General features: G+C 37.9%; 1 protein-coding gene across 12 annotated transcripts in view; it reads left to right on the top strand.

Moving 5' to 3' along the window:
• The window catches only part of DOCK3 (dedicator of cytokinesis 3), a 224,660-nt gene that overhangs the window by 76,821 nt on the left and 129,482 nt on the right, over window positions 1-18,357 (top strand). For all 12 annotated transcript variants that reach the window (XM_040590724.1, XM_040590720.1, XM_040590726.1 and 9 more), the window contains exons 7-9: window positions 5,050-5,134; window positions 14,637-14,678; window positions 16,469-16,623. In XM_040590724.1, the coding sequence (XP_040446658.1) occupies window positions 5,050-5,134; window positions 14,637-14,678; window positions 16,469-16,623 (282 nt within the window). The remainder of the gene's footprint in view (window positions 1-5,049; window positions 5,135-14,636; window positions 14,679-16,468; window positions 16,624-18,357) is intronic.

The raw sequence follows: 18,357 nt of genomic DNA, 5'->3' as shown, positions 1-18,357 counted from the left end.
CTGACAAAACCCTGTTTTATTCTAGAGTCTTTTGCATCAAAAAAAGATGAAGGAATCTGTCTTACCAAGCTTCTCTTTGATACGTGAATACTCTGCTTCTGCCCCAGTGTAAAAAATTAATTGCAGCAGTATGTGCATACCTTATTTACCAAACAGGCAGGTAAAGATTTCTTCAAAGTAATTTAACTTAACAATAAGAGGTCATCTAAATGATCTTCAGGATTGATTCTTTCAGATTAATATAATACCTGTCAAGGACATTAATAGACAGCATCCACGTTTCTGAGCACAATCGCTTTCCCATTTATGCTGAGGGAGGACCCTTCCTTCCCTATAAATGTGGGGTAGACACTCAATGTTTAGGCTCAGAAACAGAGCAGGGAGCGGGGAGTCACCAATACATTGAGATTTTGGACAGATAAAAGCCATAAATAAGATGAGTTTGTAGGTTTATGGTACTTTTTAGCTAAAGATTATTCTTTTTCACATAAAATGTTATTAAATCCTTACATTAAAAGAACTCTTCCAAACGGTTGCCATACATTCTGCAGAGAAAGATCCACAGATAGCCAAAAGTTACAAATTAATATTTAAAAAGAAAAATGGGGGGAAATGTTAGAAATTAATCTTTCACACTGCTGTACAAATAAAATGAAACAGTTTCAAAGTCATGGTCTTTTTCTTACCTCAAAATTGCAGTCAGAAAGCCAGTGGCAGTTGCAGTGTTAATACCTAACTACTAATGTGCGCAACACTGTAGAGGGAATAGTGTGATCCAATGAAGTAAGCTTAGTGTTAAAGCTCAAAGAGTTCTGAATTTCAGTGCTCACATCGTTATAAGATTATTTTTGGACTTTAAGTGACTAACCTTTTTTTGACATGAAAGGAATAATAATTGCTTCCTGGTAGTGTTGCAACAATTAGCTTAAAGTTTGTAAAATGAATTTGCAGATGTGTTACACGTATATATGAGGTCATAGTAGCTGGAAACCAGTTGTTACAGCAGTTGTCATTGTTGCATCAAAGGTGATCAAAACAGGAGTGAACAATTTAAACAACCACAATGAAATGCTTTTAAGGAGGTTACAGAAAGAATGGTTGCCATTTCTGTCTAAATATATATTTTTACTCTCTCCTGAATATACTTGTAGTAATGATTGAATAGAGATTAAAACTGTAAGGAGCTCTCTTGCATGTCAGTCTTTAAAGAACACCTTAATAACCTCTCTCTGTAGTCTGATACTTCCATGCTCAGAAGTATTTGCTGCCGTTCCCTTTAAACAATTCTTTACTAAGATTACTTACTGTCATCTCATCATTACTGTCATTTTAAGAAATAATTTCCTGTGTAGCATTACGTCAGCACTTTACTAACTTTATAGATCACAGCCCCTGCAGTTTCTTTGTACACAAGATAATTTAATTCTGTCAAAGAAAAATATGAAATTGTATTAGCACAGTCTAATTTTCACAAACATGTTTCTCATACTTCATTTTCCATGGATTTCTCTATTGTATTTCCTTCGAAGTCTTTTTTTTAAAGTCTCCACATAGTTTATGTGAATCACTGTCAGAATCATTTTGTTTCCCTTCAACACCTTTATAAATGTATGTGTGTAGGAGAAATATGAATGATATTAAATGAGGCTTTGATACAGTTAGAGAAGGAGTACAAGGAAAATTAGCGGCTGCAAGATTAAAGCTGAAAAGAGTCAAGGTTAAGAGCACGTTTTTGGAGCAAGGGGGATGGTATCTTGCACACTGTGAAGATGTGATGAGTTCTCCCGATCTGTTCTTCAAGATTGGATGTGTATCTTAAAGACATATTTTTAGTTAAAGGACATATTTCTGCAAGGTTCTTCTAGGAACAGTTGTTATGACTTGTGGTTTTATGAATTCTAAATGGTATAGCATTTGTATCATAAATAAATGAAAATATTAAAAATTAGGATCATTCTTTGAAGTTACCATTAAAACTAAGTTGATTTTCTCTAGAAGCCCATTTAACCTGAAGCAGAATTGTATGTTCATTCCTTTCAGTATTAAAAATGCTAGTATTCCTGTCTATTGGCTTGTCCTCTGAGAGGAAAGTATCTAGAGATTGCGGGCGGTGGATATTTTTTTTTATCCTTTTTTTCCCCCAAAGAAAGGAAAATTCTAAAGAATTCTATGTACAAGAGGAGGAATATCTGAATATTGGCTGGAGTTTATCCCAGGAATATGCTACTGAGGTAATTGATAGGCTTGGGGAGATTTTGTATGTATACTTGGAACATATTTTTGAAAGACAGTTCAATGTTAAGGCAGAATAAAAAAGCACATGAATTTACTTGTAAAATAAAGTATTATGGAGAGAGGAACTGTCAAATAAACAAACCGGTACATTATCTAATTTTTATGCAAGCTATGTTTTTGAGAAATACAGCTTGGCAGCTGGTGCTCTTATATTCCCACAGTATTTGAGAAAGTGGGACACCGACGATCATTGCCATTTCAAGCATTATGCTCTTTGCTGACAAAAAATAATGGATACAAATTAAATGCATAAACCTGATCTTCCACCTGCACGATAAATGACAGCATGTTAGTACTAAAGCAAAATACACCTTTATTTGCTGGGAGCAAGAATTGTGCAGGATTAACACAGTATTAGAGAATGAGAATCTTCTGGGCTGAAAGTCCACGGTGTTAAGGGATTTAACTAAAAATAGGGTATCAGATAGGTTTCACAGGGATGCTACTGCAGTTGTATTGAACATTATTAAGTAGAAGATAATACCTTTGTCATGTCTTGAGTAATGAGTCCAACCACTGTTTGACCTCAGTTCTCTGGAGAGTTGAAATGATGAGAATAGTGCAGTGTCAGGCTATGATTAGCTTTGGCAGTTTTTTTCTGTAAACTCTAATAATGCTTTGGAACTGCATTGGAACTGCAGTTACAAGTGGTTTTGATAATGTTATTAGGAAATCATTTGTTATTATCTATGTTGAAGAGGAATTCCTTTGTAAATATACTTTGGGGGGGTGGTGGTACACATGTGAATGACGGTATTTTGGAAATGTCTTAGATATTCAGGTTCAGGAAAGCCTCTGTGAATGAACATGATGAACATTAACCTTATTTAAAAAACTTTGAAGTGGACTCTGCATATTACCATTTTTACCTGTTACAGTTTTTTTTTCTATTATGTTTTCGGACTTACTATTATAAGTAGGCTCAAAGAGCTGCTGCAGGTAAGGATTACCTAACGCATTGTTATTTTAATCTTTTTCATTTGGTAAATAGATACAGTAATTTTCATCTTTGCAGCTGCAGTTTTCAGATACTGGTCTTGGGCCATGGATAAGTTGTGTTTGATAGGTTTTATCAAAAAGTGTGCGGAAGGTGTGTAACTATTGCTTTCACAGTTTAGCCTTAAGAGTTTAGGCAGTGGTGTTTGGCATGATAACTGAATTCATGAAGGAAAATTGTTCTTTTTCCCATTGAAAATATAGCTAATTTTGGCAAAGAACTAAGACTGTGGAAAATCCAGTTTGTTGGTACAGTATTTTAATGGCAATTATAGTACTAACAGTTGTTTGCCAGCGAGTGGACCAGGACTGAGCTATCTATTTTTGAGATGTGATGGTTTAGGGATATAATTAAAGAAGGAAAACCTGATTAAGCAAAACTTCAAAAAGATTTGCAGAACTGGGAAATATACTGGCAATGATTACAAGTACAGTGGTCAGCAAAGGTATCTAACTGGGCTTCGTACAAACCACTGGTTCTTCCTTGCTGTTGTTTTAATTTAATTGCTCAGAAAGAGACACTGTATTGCTTGAAGACTCCTGTTTATTGCACAATACAATTATTCTGTGGTACCTGAGGGGGTTTTGCAAATATTTTTTTTTATTTGCCATCAGGAACAAGTCTGTGCAGGATGTTTCCCAGTCTGATTACAAAATTAAATTGACACTTGCTTTTCCTTTATAGTTAGTGACAGAAAGAGTGCAAAGGTGGTCCATGAGGGCACCTCTTCTGAATCTTTTTTGAGACTTTTAAGAATTTCACTGTAAAAAACCTATAAATGAAGTATCAAATAAGATGAAAGCATGAAAATAGTTTATTCGTATTTCTTTAATTTTGCTCCTAATATGTGTCTTTAGAATAGTTTTTTATTGCAATGCTTGCAACTCTTTATGCCTCAGAACCTGAAGATCTACAGATCAAAAGTTGAGTTTCGATGCCTCTTAGGTTGTTTTGTTCCGCAGTCTACAATTATTAATTAATTGTTAATTGTTGTTCATTTGTTTTTCTTGGATACAGAATACTTTATTCTGTTAACTACTGACGTGCAGCTGTGATCTGAACTTCTGACTTTAATACAGAATCTCTTAACTAGTCATCCTCTTTGCACTGGTTTACTTCTTTTTTATTTAAAGTAATTTATATATCTGATTTAAGCCAAAATGTTATTTCAATTCAGAATAATTAAAAGGGATTTCTTGATATGTGTGTGTTCTTGTTGATATTGCAGTTATTGCTTATTATTAAAAAATACTGTTTATACAGTGATAGTTTATGGTTTAGCTGCATCAATACCAGGAGTTTCAAAGCTTCCCAAGGCGCAGTATCTATTTGCCAGTATGCACAGGATTACTAATGGAACTTTTTCATTATGTAGTGAAGGAACCTATTCAAATACTGCAGCAGATACCAGTGTACTATTGCTGTTTGCCTACTACATTTCCATGTGTTAAATCAACTTGTTCTGGATATTGCTCCAACATCGTGGCCAAAAGCTTCAACTAGCGTTACTTACTATTGTTCCGCTGAAGTCAGTGAACAAAAAGTAACAAGTTCGTAGTGTGGAGGGGTTTTTTGTTGGATTTTTGCATTTATTTTTATTTAGAAGGACTGTCTGTTTAATGATTAACAAATGCAAAAATACTTAAATAGTTTAGTATTTCTTGTGTCCTTGCCCTTGAGTAAGCACATTTGTAGCAGATAATAGTGAACACTCTAATGTATTATACTTACCATTGTTCCTTCCTTCTCTTTTGCAGACATCTGGGCCTAGATTTAGTTCCTCGGAAGGACTTTGAGGTTGTGGATTCAGATCAGATCAGTGTTTCAGATCTTTATAAAATGGTAAGAAATCTGTGGGAGATTCCTTTGAGTTTTCCATTTGGGAGGGAAAGAAGGGAAAAAGTTTTTATTCTTTACTCTTAGATATTTTCTTGCTTAGAATAGTGTTATTGTAAGCTGAATGTCTTTTTCATTTGCATCCTAGCCACCAGAATAGTCGGTGTCTCCAGTACCTTGAGTTTAGTAAGAATGAACCAGCTTTCTTTTAGAAATGGCATACTTATATGCATTGTAATTTCAATTTACAAAGTAACATGGTATGAAAACCGCAGAAGGTAGCTTTGAATGTCGTGTCTTCCTGTGATTTTCTTATTTCTAAAATCAGTTGTTTCAGAAAGAGCAAAAGTTCTAAATAAACAGATCCATCATACACAGCTAGTGGAAATCCTTTTAAACTTTGATCCTTGTTGCTAAAATCAATATACTAGCATCAAATGGAGTAGCAGTAATCTTTTTTCACTTATTTGCAGAATTAAAGAAAAACAGGGCTGGAAAATCTTAAGAGGTTGTCCAGTCCATTCTTTTGCTTAATGTCAGGATCAACTGCCTCTGTCATTTATGACAATTTCTTCTCTGTTTCTAAAAATCTCCAGTGTTTAAGTCACCATAGCATACCCAGGCAATCTTTTTGCTCGGTTCACTGTTCTTACAGTTTGGAAGTTTTATTAATTGTAGTCTTTAGATATAGAGATATTTCACTATAAACTCACAGGTTAAGCTTCACGTCTTCCTGTCATGTCCACAGAGAAGCAGTTTACCCCTGCTTGTTTGCATCACCCTTTTTTACGTACTTGTTAAGTCCCATTCAGTCCTCTCTTCCTTAGGCTAGAGAACCCTATTTCTTCCAGTTTTTCTTTCTAGGTCAGGTTTTCTAGACCTCTGGTTCCTGCGTGTATTCTGCAGAGATTGTATTACATAATCTACAGTTTGCCATTGCCTTTTGTAAATATACTGTTAAATTCTGTAAGATGGGAAATAATACAAAGTCTTGGAAGCTCTAGAGATTAGCTGTGGTGATATCTTGCAGTGGTCTATTGATCTGAGGGCACCATGAGCCAGGCAGATGTCCTGGAAAATTTTATTGATGTATAATGAAGGCAGCTAACAGATTGACGGGCTTTTGGGCTACTTGATTACTTTGAACAGCAATTGTTAACTTGCTGGGAGAAATAGAACTGCTTCCAGTGGTAGGATCCTAGTGTTGATCAGCCTGCTTCTTCCATTAATTAATGCTTCTCAAGCCTGCAGTCCATCAACAGTTTGTGTGGGCCCGGAAGGTCCATGAGAGCCACTATTTGATTCTTTGAGGAGAGTCTGCAGATGCAGCTGAAGAATACTTGAGTGAAAAGTCTGCTTCTAGGAGTTGCATAGTTAATAAGCATCTTTGCTCTTTCAAAGCTTTTTATGCTCACAAAAAAGGAGAGCAAGGGAGGAGACCAGTGAATAAGTTAACTTAAGCAAAACCAATCCTTGAATATGAAGGCCATCTCTGTTGTGTGGCAGTGTCCCTTAGAAAGCATGTGTGGTGCATTTGAATAAGAATGTTAGGATTTTCAGGAAAAGTAGTAAAACCCCTTCACTGCAGTGAGTTCCAAATTCTATCATTATTGGTCACTAGTACAGTCATGTTAGTACATAGCAAAGCTAAAGGTGTGTTAGAAATGTGAATTGTGTCATTAATGAACTGGAAAGCCACTAGTGCATTTCACAATTGAACTGCACTTGGATTCTTTGTTAGTAGAACTGTGTAATACAGTTAACTTTGTTTTGGATCATGATGTAGCAGTAAAGGGAGAAACAGCATATAATGTTCAGTGGAAAGTAAATGAAGACTTTTCCTGGGATGCTACTTTATTTAATTTTTTTTTAAAAAAAGAAGAAAGAAAGAAAGAAAGAACAATTACTGTAATACAATGTCATGGCTTAGTATCATCCAGAAAAAACAGTAGATTTTCTACATAAATATTGTTATAGTGTCACTCACTTCTAATAAACTTTGGGTTTCCTATTTTAAAACGTTTTTGGCTTTCAGCTATCAGAGATTCAGGAGTGATAGTTAATGTCTACGTGGTGTCCTTTGTACATCTCCCTAAAATAAAGGCATGTTTTGTAAACAGGCTATGTGCTGTTGCTATTTTGGATTATTTGCATCCTATAACAGAGAGAAATAAAAATTGTTACATAAGAAACACTGAAGTACGTCACTCAATAGTACTAATCTGTAATGTTTGTTCCTGATTTGCCATAGTTACAGGAAAGTTTGGTGCTATTACAGCAGTTTTCCTTCAAATACAATGTACAAATGACTTGGTACAAAATTCTATCAGTCATGACTCTGAGAACACAAGATAAGTTGCTAACAGGATTGCTTTTTTACTCTGTGTTTCATTCTGCAGTTTTCTTTACTCTGAATACTTGCAGTACAGCAAATAGCTAATATTTAATTGTCAAAAGTAGTCTGATTATGTCACCCATCTTAGTCCTGAAGAAAATACCCCCAGCACAGTTTGCTGCTCAGTTCTGTGCTGGTATCAGGATGTGACCATTGGTCAGTTCACACTTCACTGTTGCTTTAGTTTGTAGATTCAAGAAGACAGTGCTGTCTGATCACATCCAGTTCATAGTCAGAAGGCAATTTCAGGAACCAGAACAGATGAAAATCTGTTATTTTTTTAACTTAAATTTGGCAGAAATTGAAGGAAGGTGGTTTTGGTGAAGGTGTTTGTTTTTCTGTTAGGGTTTTTTTAATGTGGCTTTGGGTTTTTATTGTTTAACAGAAACCCAGGGAGAGAATCCTCCTTACTCCTGGCAAAATACTTAATGGGCTTTCATATGAGCAATAAGGTTTTATATTGTAAAATATAAATAAATAAATAAAGTAAAACTTGCGGGAGTAGTTGTGAGAGTCCAGGTACTTTCTCATGCTTGTGCCATTGTAGAATGTTAAATGTAACATAGAAAACAGTCGCATATTAGCAGAACAATGTATGGGGTAACACATTAGACTTCCCTGTCTGTGCAAACAAGTTCAAGCATTTTATACAGTCATTAGATTTAGGATTACTTTTCTTGGTAAACTGTAAATTTTAAAATTTGAGCATCCTTCTTAGCTCTCATTTCTCATTGCTAAGTATATTTGTGACTACTGTATTAATCTCTTTGTCACAACTGTTGTACTTTGAGGCCTTATACACCCTGTTTCTCCAGGTGACTCATTATGAAGCTAAATACCAGTGGCTTCAGGATGTGCAGCATTTGTCAGAAATTGTTGCTTTACACCTGAAGGAAACCAAATTGCTTTTTCCTTATGACAATATTTGTGCTTTTAACTAATATGATGGATCACTTTTTTAAAAAATTTACATTATTTTTGAAATTGTAGGAAAATATGTTGTCAGAATTCTGCCACAGAGCTCGGTGCTGGAATTGCCACTAGATTGAAGCTGTCATTTAGCAACTCAAGTCCAGCTGAATGTCAGAAACACTTGGATGGCACTTTTTAGTGGAAGGGGTTGCAAGACACAAATGTTTGGAGGCATTTGCAAAAAATCAGAGATGTTCAAACCTGGTGATTAAATGTCTGTAGCTTTCCTATAAATGTATTGATTTGTGTATGTGTCTTCAGGATGAATTTAAGAGATGCATGAAAGGTACAACTATTGGCTATGTTACTGCTGGATCTTAGCCATTTCTTTCAACTATCCAAAAAAAAAAAATAGTTTACCAGATTTCCCAATAAATCAGATCTAAGTTTCAAGTTAATGCTGCCATCACCTCGTAGCTGCCTATTCTTTATTCAGATGGAAAATGAAATTGCTAAGAATGAGTAGTTATAAAACTTGATAATAGAGACTTCAATTGCCCAGAGCTCTGCTAGAAAAGGAAACCAACTGGACACAAACTGTGCAGGAAGCTCATGAAATCTTTGTGACTTTTTTTGTTTGTTTAACAAAGCAAATTGTCAGAGGAAGTTCTGTGTACATTTGGTTCTAAACCCTAGTAAGAAGTCAGTTGAGAGTGAGATGATAGAAAGCAGTTTGTTTGAGACTGATGTGGTAGTGGTAGGATTCACTTATCAACATTGTTAGGAGAGGAAGGAGGAAGAACAACAATAAAAACTAGTATCAGTAGGTAAGATATCATAAGAAGGAAGTGTGCTGGGAAGAATAAGTAAGGAGAATTGATAGCTCTTTCAGTAAATTAAAAAAAACAACATACCAGATACTTGCTAAGAGGCCAGGTTGGATAAATTAAGAATTCTTTACTATCTTCAGTCACTAGAGTGAATGAAAGGGAACTTAAGGTTACAAAAAGTAAGTGTAAAACAACAGAAGTATAGAAAAGTATGATAGAATAGCACTAATGGGTAAATAGAAGAATTAGGCAATTTACAAATTAAGATATAACAAGCAAATGTTGTCAGTTCTATCAAGAAAAAGTGTTATATCAATCAACTGATAGTAACTGGGAAGCTAAAGAAAAGTTTTTATGCTTATGGGAAAACAATTGGCACATGATCCAAGAAAATAACATGACGTTTAATGTTGGCTTTGCTCCCTTTACGCTCTGGTAAGGTGGTAAACTGTGTCAAATTGCTAATACCTGTGGGAAAGTGAAAGTAGTCACACTGGAACAGGGTGGAAAAGTTTATAAAGTACTTGTCAGTTCCAGAGATATCCAGAAATATATAAATTTCATTTGGGATGTCTAGAGAAGCTGTATCAGACATGTTAGTGATAATCATTGGAAAGACTGTTGAGGTTGCAGAGTACCAGCAAAGGGCAGGCATACTTCACACCTTTAAAAAAGAGTGATGGAGGAGGAAGAGCTAGTAATCGTTCTTTCCCCATAAAAAATCCTGGAACAGAAAAAAGATCCAATTATTTGCAACAGGGAGGTCAGTAATAGTGACTGTGAACTTGCTCAGAATAAGCAATTTTCATGAAGATTTTAATAGTTTTTTTAATTTAAATTCTTCTAAGTTCATTAGTTCTAGATGAAATTACTGTAAACACAAAGCTAATTAGAAAAACCAGACCCAGAAAAAAATATAATGATGAATGGTTATCAGTAATTTTTAAATAGGAGAGAGGTTGAGTCAGCTTAATTTCTTGTGGTCATCCTCCATTTTGTTGTGCTTTATGTTTCACTAATGACTGGATGATGACATAGGGAGTATGCTTTCTAAATGTGCAAATACCACAAAGTTGGAAGTGGTAGTACATTGGAGGAAAGGATCAGAATTTCAAATAATGTAGAGAAATTGAAGAAATTATCTGAAAAGTGTAGGCTACCAGTGAGAACCATAAACGCAGTGGTTTAACTTCTGCAGTCAATTGTTGCTTCTGAAGTACAGGTTGGGAATGCTGCAAGCTTAGGTGGTTTTGTAGGAGAAGATTTGAGTATTACAATGGAGTCACAAGCTGAATTTAATTAATCTGTCTTATCAATCAGTGGGCCTAGGTTACAATGGCAAGGATTCAGTTTAAGCATCAGAAAGCACTTTGATTTGGAAGAAAGATATACTGAAATGAATCATCTTATCTGTTAAAGTTTGTACAACCTTAAGAGGCAACTGTCTTTTGGGGAAAATAAAGGTAAAACAGATATTATTCTATTTGAGGTTTTTTTGGAAGGAAGATAACAGTCCTATTTTTGTATCATCTTGCAAGGCTTTTCAGGTTGAAAGGGGCCTCGGGAGATCTGGTCAAACATGCTGCTCAATGCAAGGCCAATACTGAATTCACACCAGGCTGCTCAGAGCTTTGTCCAGTTGGATCTTGAAATTCTTCAAGGGAGAAGACTGGGTACCTGCTGTAATACTTGACTGCCATGATGGGGTTATTTTTAGCTTTTTGGAAAGTTGGGATATCCCGTGCTGTAGTTTGTGATCACAATATTTTTTTCTCCTGCTGTGCAACTCTGTAAAGAGCCTGGGTGTGTCATCTTGGTAACGTCAGTTATTGGGACGCTGCCATCAGGTCACCTCCAGACCTTCTCCAGACTAAAAAAGCTGCGTTCCCTCCATCTCTTCTCATACAGCATGTGTTCCAGCTCCCAGCTGCTTGGGTGGTCCTTTGCTGAATGGGGTGCACTATTTCAGATGTAGTTTACTGAATGCTGAGTAAAAAGGAATAAATTATTCTCAATCTACTGGCTACATTCCTGTTAATAGAAACTGTACATTTGTAAATGTCCTTGCTGTCATAGTGCTGTCCTGATTTGTGTTTGGCTGGCTCTTTAGCAGGACCCTGCCAGCCAGTTCCCAGCCTAGACCATGGAAGGATTAGCCGGTTGCAAGTGCAGGACTTGTTGTATTTGTCCTTGCTGTATTTCATAAGGTTCCTTTTAACCAATTCCTCTGGATTGCCTAGATCCCTCTGAATGGAGGCCTCCTCCTTGAATACATTGACTGCTGACCCCAATTTAGGATTATCTGCAAATTCATTAAACTGCGTAGGTCTCAGGATAGACCTCTGAAGAATACATGCTATCAAACTTTTGAGCCCGACAGTCCAACTGTTGGGATTTTTTTAACCAAAGTAGTTAGTCTACCCATCCAGGTGTAACTTCACAACTTGGGTACGAGGATGCTGTGGAAGGCTGTGGTGGTCAAGGCCTTGCTGAACTCAAGATAGACAACAGCCAGTAGTCTTCCTTCACCTACAGGTCTGGTTATTTTGCCCTAGAGGGCTAGCTTGATCAAGCATGATTACCCTTGGCAAATCTGTGTTGGCTATTTTCAGTCATTTATGTACCCAAAAATGCCTTCCAAGAGAGCTTGTACATGTTGGGCACTTTGCCTAGCCAGAGGCAAGGGTATGTAAATTTAACGCAGTCAGTAGTAGTCCATATAGGAATAGCATGGTCCTGCACTATTAAAGAAGAGAGTTGGTGAAATCTAGTCTTTTGATTGTCAAAAATTGAAACCCTGATTTTTGACACTTACTGTTACAGCTTTACCTAAATGTGCACTCTGTGAACAGCTGTGTTTGCTGAGGAAACTGTAGCTCTTTAGACCGGCTCTCATATTTCTGTTGCTTGAGTTTATGTCCCAATTTCTTACTCAGTTTTAGAGATGAATTTTAGTCAAAAGAAGCCAGTGTACCTTCAACAGCTTTAATAACCGTTTTTTCCTATGCCAGCTGATTCTGAGTGCTTGCAGGTGACAAAGATTAAATAGGCAACTCAGCCACCTAAACTGAGAGGGTTTTAACATTCAGAAGACAGTGTAGTAGTCAGACAAACAAGGGAGCTGGAGATCATTATTTCTCCTGCTGACAGTGTGAGAGAGGACGTTCTTATAACTGTGAATGTAAACAGTTGTCAAAATATGCCATTCAGAATCATAGAATCATTTAGGATGGAAAACACCTTTAAGATTGAATCCAGCTATTAACCCAGCACTGCCAAGTCCATCACTAAACCAAGTCCCTAAGTACCGCATCTACACATCTTTTAAACACCTCCAGGGATGGTGACTCAACCACCTCCCTGGGCAGCCTGCTCCAATGCTTGACCACCCTTTTGGTGAAGCGTTTTTCCTGATGTCCAATCTAAACCTTCCCTGAAGCAACTTGAGGCTGTTTCCTCTCATCCCGTCACTTGTTACCTGGGAAAAGACACCAACAAGCCACCTCATTACAACCTCCTTTCAGGTAGTTGTGGAGAGCAATAACGTCTCTCCTCAGCCTCCTTTCCTCCAGACTAAGAAGCCCCCGTTCCCTCAGCCACTCCTCACAGGACTTGTTCTCTAGACCCTTCCTCAGCTCCATTGTCCTCCTCCTCGACACGCTCCAGCCCCTCAGTGTCTGTCTTGCAGTGAGGGGCCCAAAACCCAACACAGGATTCGCCGTGCGGCCGCACCAGCGCCGAGCGCAGGGGGACGGTCACTGCCCTGGTCCCGCTGGCCACACTGTTTCTGGTACCAGCCAGGGGGCTGTTGGCCTCCCTGGCCACCTGGGCACGGTGCCGGCTCGTGTTCAGCCGGCCATCGACCAGCACCCCCAGACCCTTTCCTGCCAGGCAGCTTCCCAGCCCCCTGCCCGAGCCTGCGGCGCTGCGGGGGGTGTTGTGACCCAGCTGCAGCACCCACCGCTGAGCCTTGTTCAGCCTCACGCGGCTGGCCTCAGCCCATCGGCCCAGCCTGTGCTGGCTGGGCCTGATCCCCTGCCTGCCCTGCACATGCCCCGTGATGTGATCTGCTCCATCCCCTTCCCCGGCACTGAGGTGGGGCTGCCAGGCCTGTAGTTCCCTGGATCCTCCTCCCGGCCCTTCCTGCAGGTGAGCGTCACATCTGCTGACTTCAGCCGCCGGGGACCTCCCTGGTTAGCCACGACTGGTAGCCGATGGCTGGAAGGGGCTCCGTGAGCGCTTCTGCCAGCTCCGTCTGTACCCTGATATCTTCTTGATTTAGTGTTATTTTGAAGATTATCTTTCATTTTGTGGTAAAAAGTCTTATTTTTGTTCTGTGTGAAAGATAGCGGCATAGTTTGGAAAAAGTGCTGCCAAATACATTTTGTGGACTGTCTTTTACTTTCAACTCTTCTGAAGCTATGAGGTTATCAGCAGATCATGCTGGTCCTGCTACAGAGCGTATATGGTTAGTCAGAATAAGATTTTGAGTATTTAACAGAAGGATAGCGATGGGGGTGAGTGAAGAGAATATTTATTAATGTGGTGGTGTTAATGTTACTGTTTCAGTTTAAAATGCTAATGTTAACATGAATGTGTGTGGAACAGGCATGGCAGAATCATTAATGATATGGTTTTTAAAGCTCTCTGAAACCATTTCAATTGAGATTAGTATTTAAATCTCCCTTTGGAGATTAAACGGGTTCAGTGACTCTTGCAGTCCATTTTCTGATTATAACATTTCTTTCTAGCGTACAAAGGTTTAAATACAGCATCACCCTCTGAGTTCCGTTTCAGAGATGTTGCTCTTTATACTGATGCTTCTTTACAGATGTTGGCTAGCTGAAATTGTAGAGAAGTATTTAATCATACATCAGAATTTCATTTTCTGCTCAGAGCAAAAAATTTAAGTCTAAAATCCATCCTTCTTTATAGATGTCTATATTTTTAAACAGATGCACCCTTTCATAGACAGCATACTGGTAGATGAGGATTAGTGGTGGGGCATCACCCCACTTAGCAAGAGAACACATAGGTTATACAGTATAGGGTGATGCACTTTTCGAAAAGAAATGCTATTACAGCGTTGGAAATTCTGTCCAGCTTGTGACAGCCATTTACTTTAAAGCTAATGTAAAATACCACCTGTTAATTCAAGTAGTCAGGCTAAGAAATGGTTTATCTGAGAAAAGTCTTTAGGAAAGCTAGTAGTCTTGTGAGTGATGATACACTATGAAAAAAGGCCATGAAAACTTGGGAATAATCTTGAACAGTCATATTTTGAAATTACTGTTCTGTTGTTATAGAGATATAAGGTAAATATTTCTTACTTTCAAAAAGGTTTAAATTTTACTGGTTTGTATTTCCACAGCATTTGTCAAGTAGACACAGTGTCCAGCAGAGCACATCACAGGTAAACATCATCTACATACCAATATTTGTTGTCTTTAATTTTTTGGTAATGTATGTAAAGATATGATGGAGATTATTGGGTAAATCCCTACCCATACAACACTTCCTCAGAAGATTCCCAAGTAATTAACTAAGGTCCTTTTTAGCTTCCATTTAGGTCTCTTTTTCCTTAGCTCTAACTGTTGTTTTTAAAAGATCAACTTCTGTAGTGGTATCAAAAGCCTTGATCTGCCCATGTGAGTTTTCTTTTTCCTGCTAACATGTGACTAAGTAGGCTTCTGCTTCACATATCCGTTCTGTAGTAGCGTAATCCATCCTGGTCATGGAATCTGGGTCTAATCTTTCAGAAGAACTGAGCTTCCACAGGTACCTGTCTTTAAAGGATGAGGATTTACTTGGATTTAATTTAAAATACCAAACAAAATTGACTTTGAGCTATTACAAATCTGGGTTGGAAGTCTGAAAAATCTAGATTTTCTTTGTTAGTATGTACCTGTCTACTCATTCAGAGGAGACTAATTAGCAAGCTTGAGATATTCCTGCAACCTGTTTATTAAGATCAGCATACAATGGATATAAAGGGTTATAAAACTTAAAGAGTAAATTAATTTCTAATCATACTCCTTTTTTTTCCCTCCACCCAATTTTCACTAAATAAGTCTTGGTATACTGAGTCAAAATGTAAACCTTTCTGCTGTTTTACTTTATTGATTGCTCGTTTTATGCACTGCTGTTAAGGTTTCTTTTTGTTATACCTGCAGGGAATGTTAGCCTGTAAAGCCCGGGTTGTAAATAATACCATTATTTAGGTGGATAAAGACCTCCAAGATCATCAGGTCCAACCATTAACCCAGCACTGCCATGTCTACCACTAAACCATGTCCCTCAGTGCTGCATCTACACGTCTTTTAAGTACCTCCAGGGATGGTGACTCATTTGCTTCCCTGGGCAGCCTGCTCCAATGCCTGACAACCCTTTCAGTAAAGAAATTTTTCCTAACATCCAATCTAAACCTCCCCGGTGCAATTTAACACCATTTCCTCTTGTCCTGTCACTTGTTACCTGGGAGAAGACACACACACATCCCCACACCCGCCCACAGCCCCTGTCAGGTCGTTGCAGGGAGCGATAAGGTCCCCCCCGAGCCCCCTCCTCTCCCGGCTGAGCACCCCCCGTTCCCTCAGCTGCTCCTCACAGGACTTGTGCCCCAGCCCCTTCCCCAGCTCCGCTGCCCGTCTCTGGACACGCTCCAGCCCCTCAGTGTCTGTCTTGCAGTGAGGGGCCCAAAACCCAACACAGGATTCGCCGTGCGGCCGCACCAGCGCCGAGCGCAGGGGGACGGTCACTGCCCTGGTCCTGCTGGCCACATAAATGACTTACATAAATGAATTGTATCTGCTAAAAAGAAATTACAAATGTTATTCTTAAAAATGCTTTGAAATCCATCTGCTTTAAATGGAAATCATCAAGAACTGCCCTATCACCATCTCATTATAGTTCATTTTCTGTATCAAGACAGTATCGGAGAAATAGGATTGACTTTGTTTACTTTATAAAAACAGATTTTATGTGCATAAACCTTTTTACTTGGTTATTGTGGTTTCTCAAACTATTCAAATTAAGAGAGGAAAAAAATAGGGGAAGAAAACTTAATCTAGTATGTATCTGTAAGGTAGAATATATTTGAGAGTAAACTTGAGAAAAGAGAGCAGAATTTCAGTTGAAATTATCCAGTTGGTCATGTCTTTTATTTGTGAAGAGCTAAAATTCATTTTTGTTGTTTTTAAACAGGTGGATACAATTCGTCAGCGTCATGGGGAAGCTTGCCGTATGCCAGTGCCTCATCACTTCTTCCTCAGTCTAAAGAGCTTCACCTACAATACAATTGGAGAAGACACAGATGTCTTTTTTTCTTTGTACGATGTTCGAGAAGGCAAGCAGATCAGGTAGGACTGTATCAAATAACTAAAGAGCTTCCTGGGAAAAAAAACTATGAGCAAAGAAAATGCATTAGAGAAAAACATGTGAGCTCTTCTTGTGGCACAACTGAAAGGACAAAGCGGATAAATTGTAAGGTGACAGCCCTGCAATGCATACATGAGAGTATCAGTAATACAAGTCATTCCATATGAAGGTTAGTGCTTACATATAATCAAAGCATTAAAGGCACAGAATAGTTGAATTTTGTTCTGGATTGTGACTTTGTCTCCACACGGTACTGAAGGTCTTAGTGTTTAGTGGTTTCTTTCTTAGGGCTGTTGTTCAGGAGCTACTAATAATGGCAGGGCCACACTGTGTGTCTGGTTTGAAAAGAGGACTGCTGTGTGTCTGGGTGCTGAATTTGAGGCTCTTTAACTCTCATCCACTCCTTGCCTTACAGGTATGTTACAATACAGCGTGTTTTCATTACTCTGTTGCTATCAATATAAACTAAAGTACTCCTATTCATTACAAAGCCTAGGCAGGACAGCTGTGCTGCTCAGTATGTTGAGGTAATTGGTACTAACATTTGCAAATATGAAATGTCTTTCGTTTTTCTTTTTGAAAACATCAGAATACGTAGAAGAGTATTGCAGCATATACATTGTGTCTTGGAAATTAAGTATGTGTAACTTGGTCTGATCTAAAGTACAGCAAATCTGTGGGGTTTTTGAGTTTTGATTAAGGCATGTCCTGACGGTTAGCACAGACCATGTTTGCTACTGTGGTCAAAACTGTCCTAGTTTTCAGCAAATTAGATTTAGATTTGTTCCAAACTGAGGGAAGAGCTTCAAAATGTTCCTTCCTCTCTTTGGAAGAACATTATTCTGTGAATAATGTTCATCCAAGAAAGTTCAGAGTAGAGTGATAACAGCTTTGTAGCTCTTCAGAATACATCCCACTAAACAAGTGGTCTATATTGAAAAGCTCTCATGAGTTGTTTGTTATAAATATGTGTCTGTCACTGTTTAGTTGGGCAACTTAAAGGTTGTTTTGCAGAATATGGCAAGAACACCTAATCTGGTACTACATCATGTTTATTTCAGCCTCACTAAGTGAGAAGTGCTTGTTTTCATGTAGTTAGGAAGATATGCCTATAATTCCTCTATTGAGAGAATGAACAGAAAATAGCTGTTAAGAAGGAAAGGTGAAAATGGCAAAACAAAACAAAAGCATGCACAATTTAATTAGTTCATACCACGAAGCAGTAAAATATCAAATTATTTAGATGAGGAAAGCTGCAGGGAAGAGGAAGGGACAAGCTGCTGCCATCCATGACTGTAGAAGGCCTCAGAAATTGCTTTAGAAAGAGATGAATTGTCTGGGATTGCAGTTTGCATAGTATGTAAACATTGAGTGAGAAAGCCTTTAGAAGGGGTTTTGCCAGTGGTAAAAAAAATTAAAAAAGAATAGTTATAATGAGAAAAAATACAAAGAGTGGTTCAGGCATATTTAAATATATATAATAATGCTTTGATGTGCAAACAGTTGTGATTATTTAGCTTTTTGTATTACGCATCAGTGATCTACTGCAGTGAAAACAGCATAATTTTTACATTTTCTTACATCCCCAAGAGTGGTGGGGAAGAAGTGTGTAATGAGGCTGAGCTCTGTTTTGGAGAAGAAATTTAAAAACAGAAAAGTCACACACACTGCTACAAATTTAGAATTATGTTTTTAAAGCTACTTTAAAAGATAAA

This window comes from Falco naumanni, chromosome 4 (genome assembly GCF_017639655.2).
Source record: "Falco naumanni isolate bFalNau1 chromosome 4, bFalNau1.pat, whole genome shotgun sequence".
In the NCBI taxonomy this organism is placed as follows: domain Eukaryota; kingdom Metazoa; phylum Chordata; class Aves; order Falconiformes; family Falconidae; genus Falco; species Falco naumanni.
Note: the sequence above shows the minus strand (reverse complement) of the source record. Positions and strands in the feature narration are given on the sequence as shown.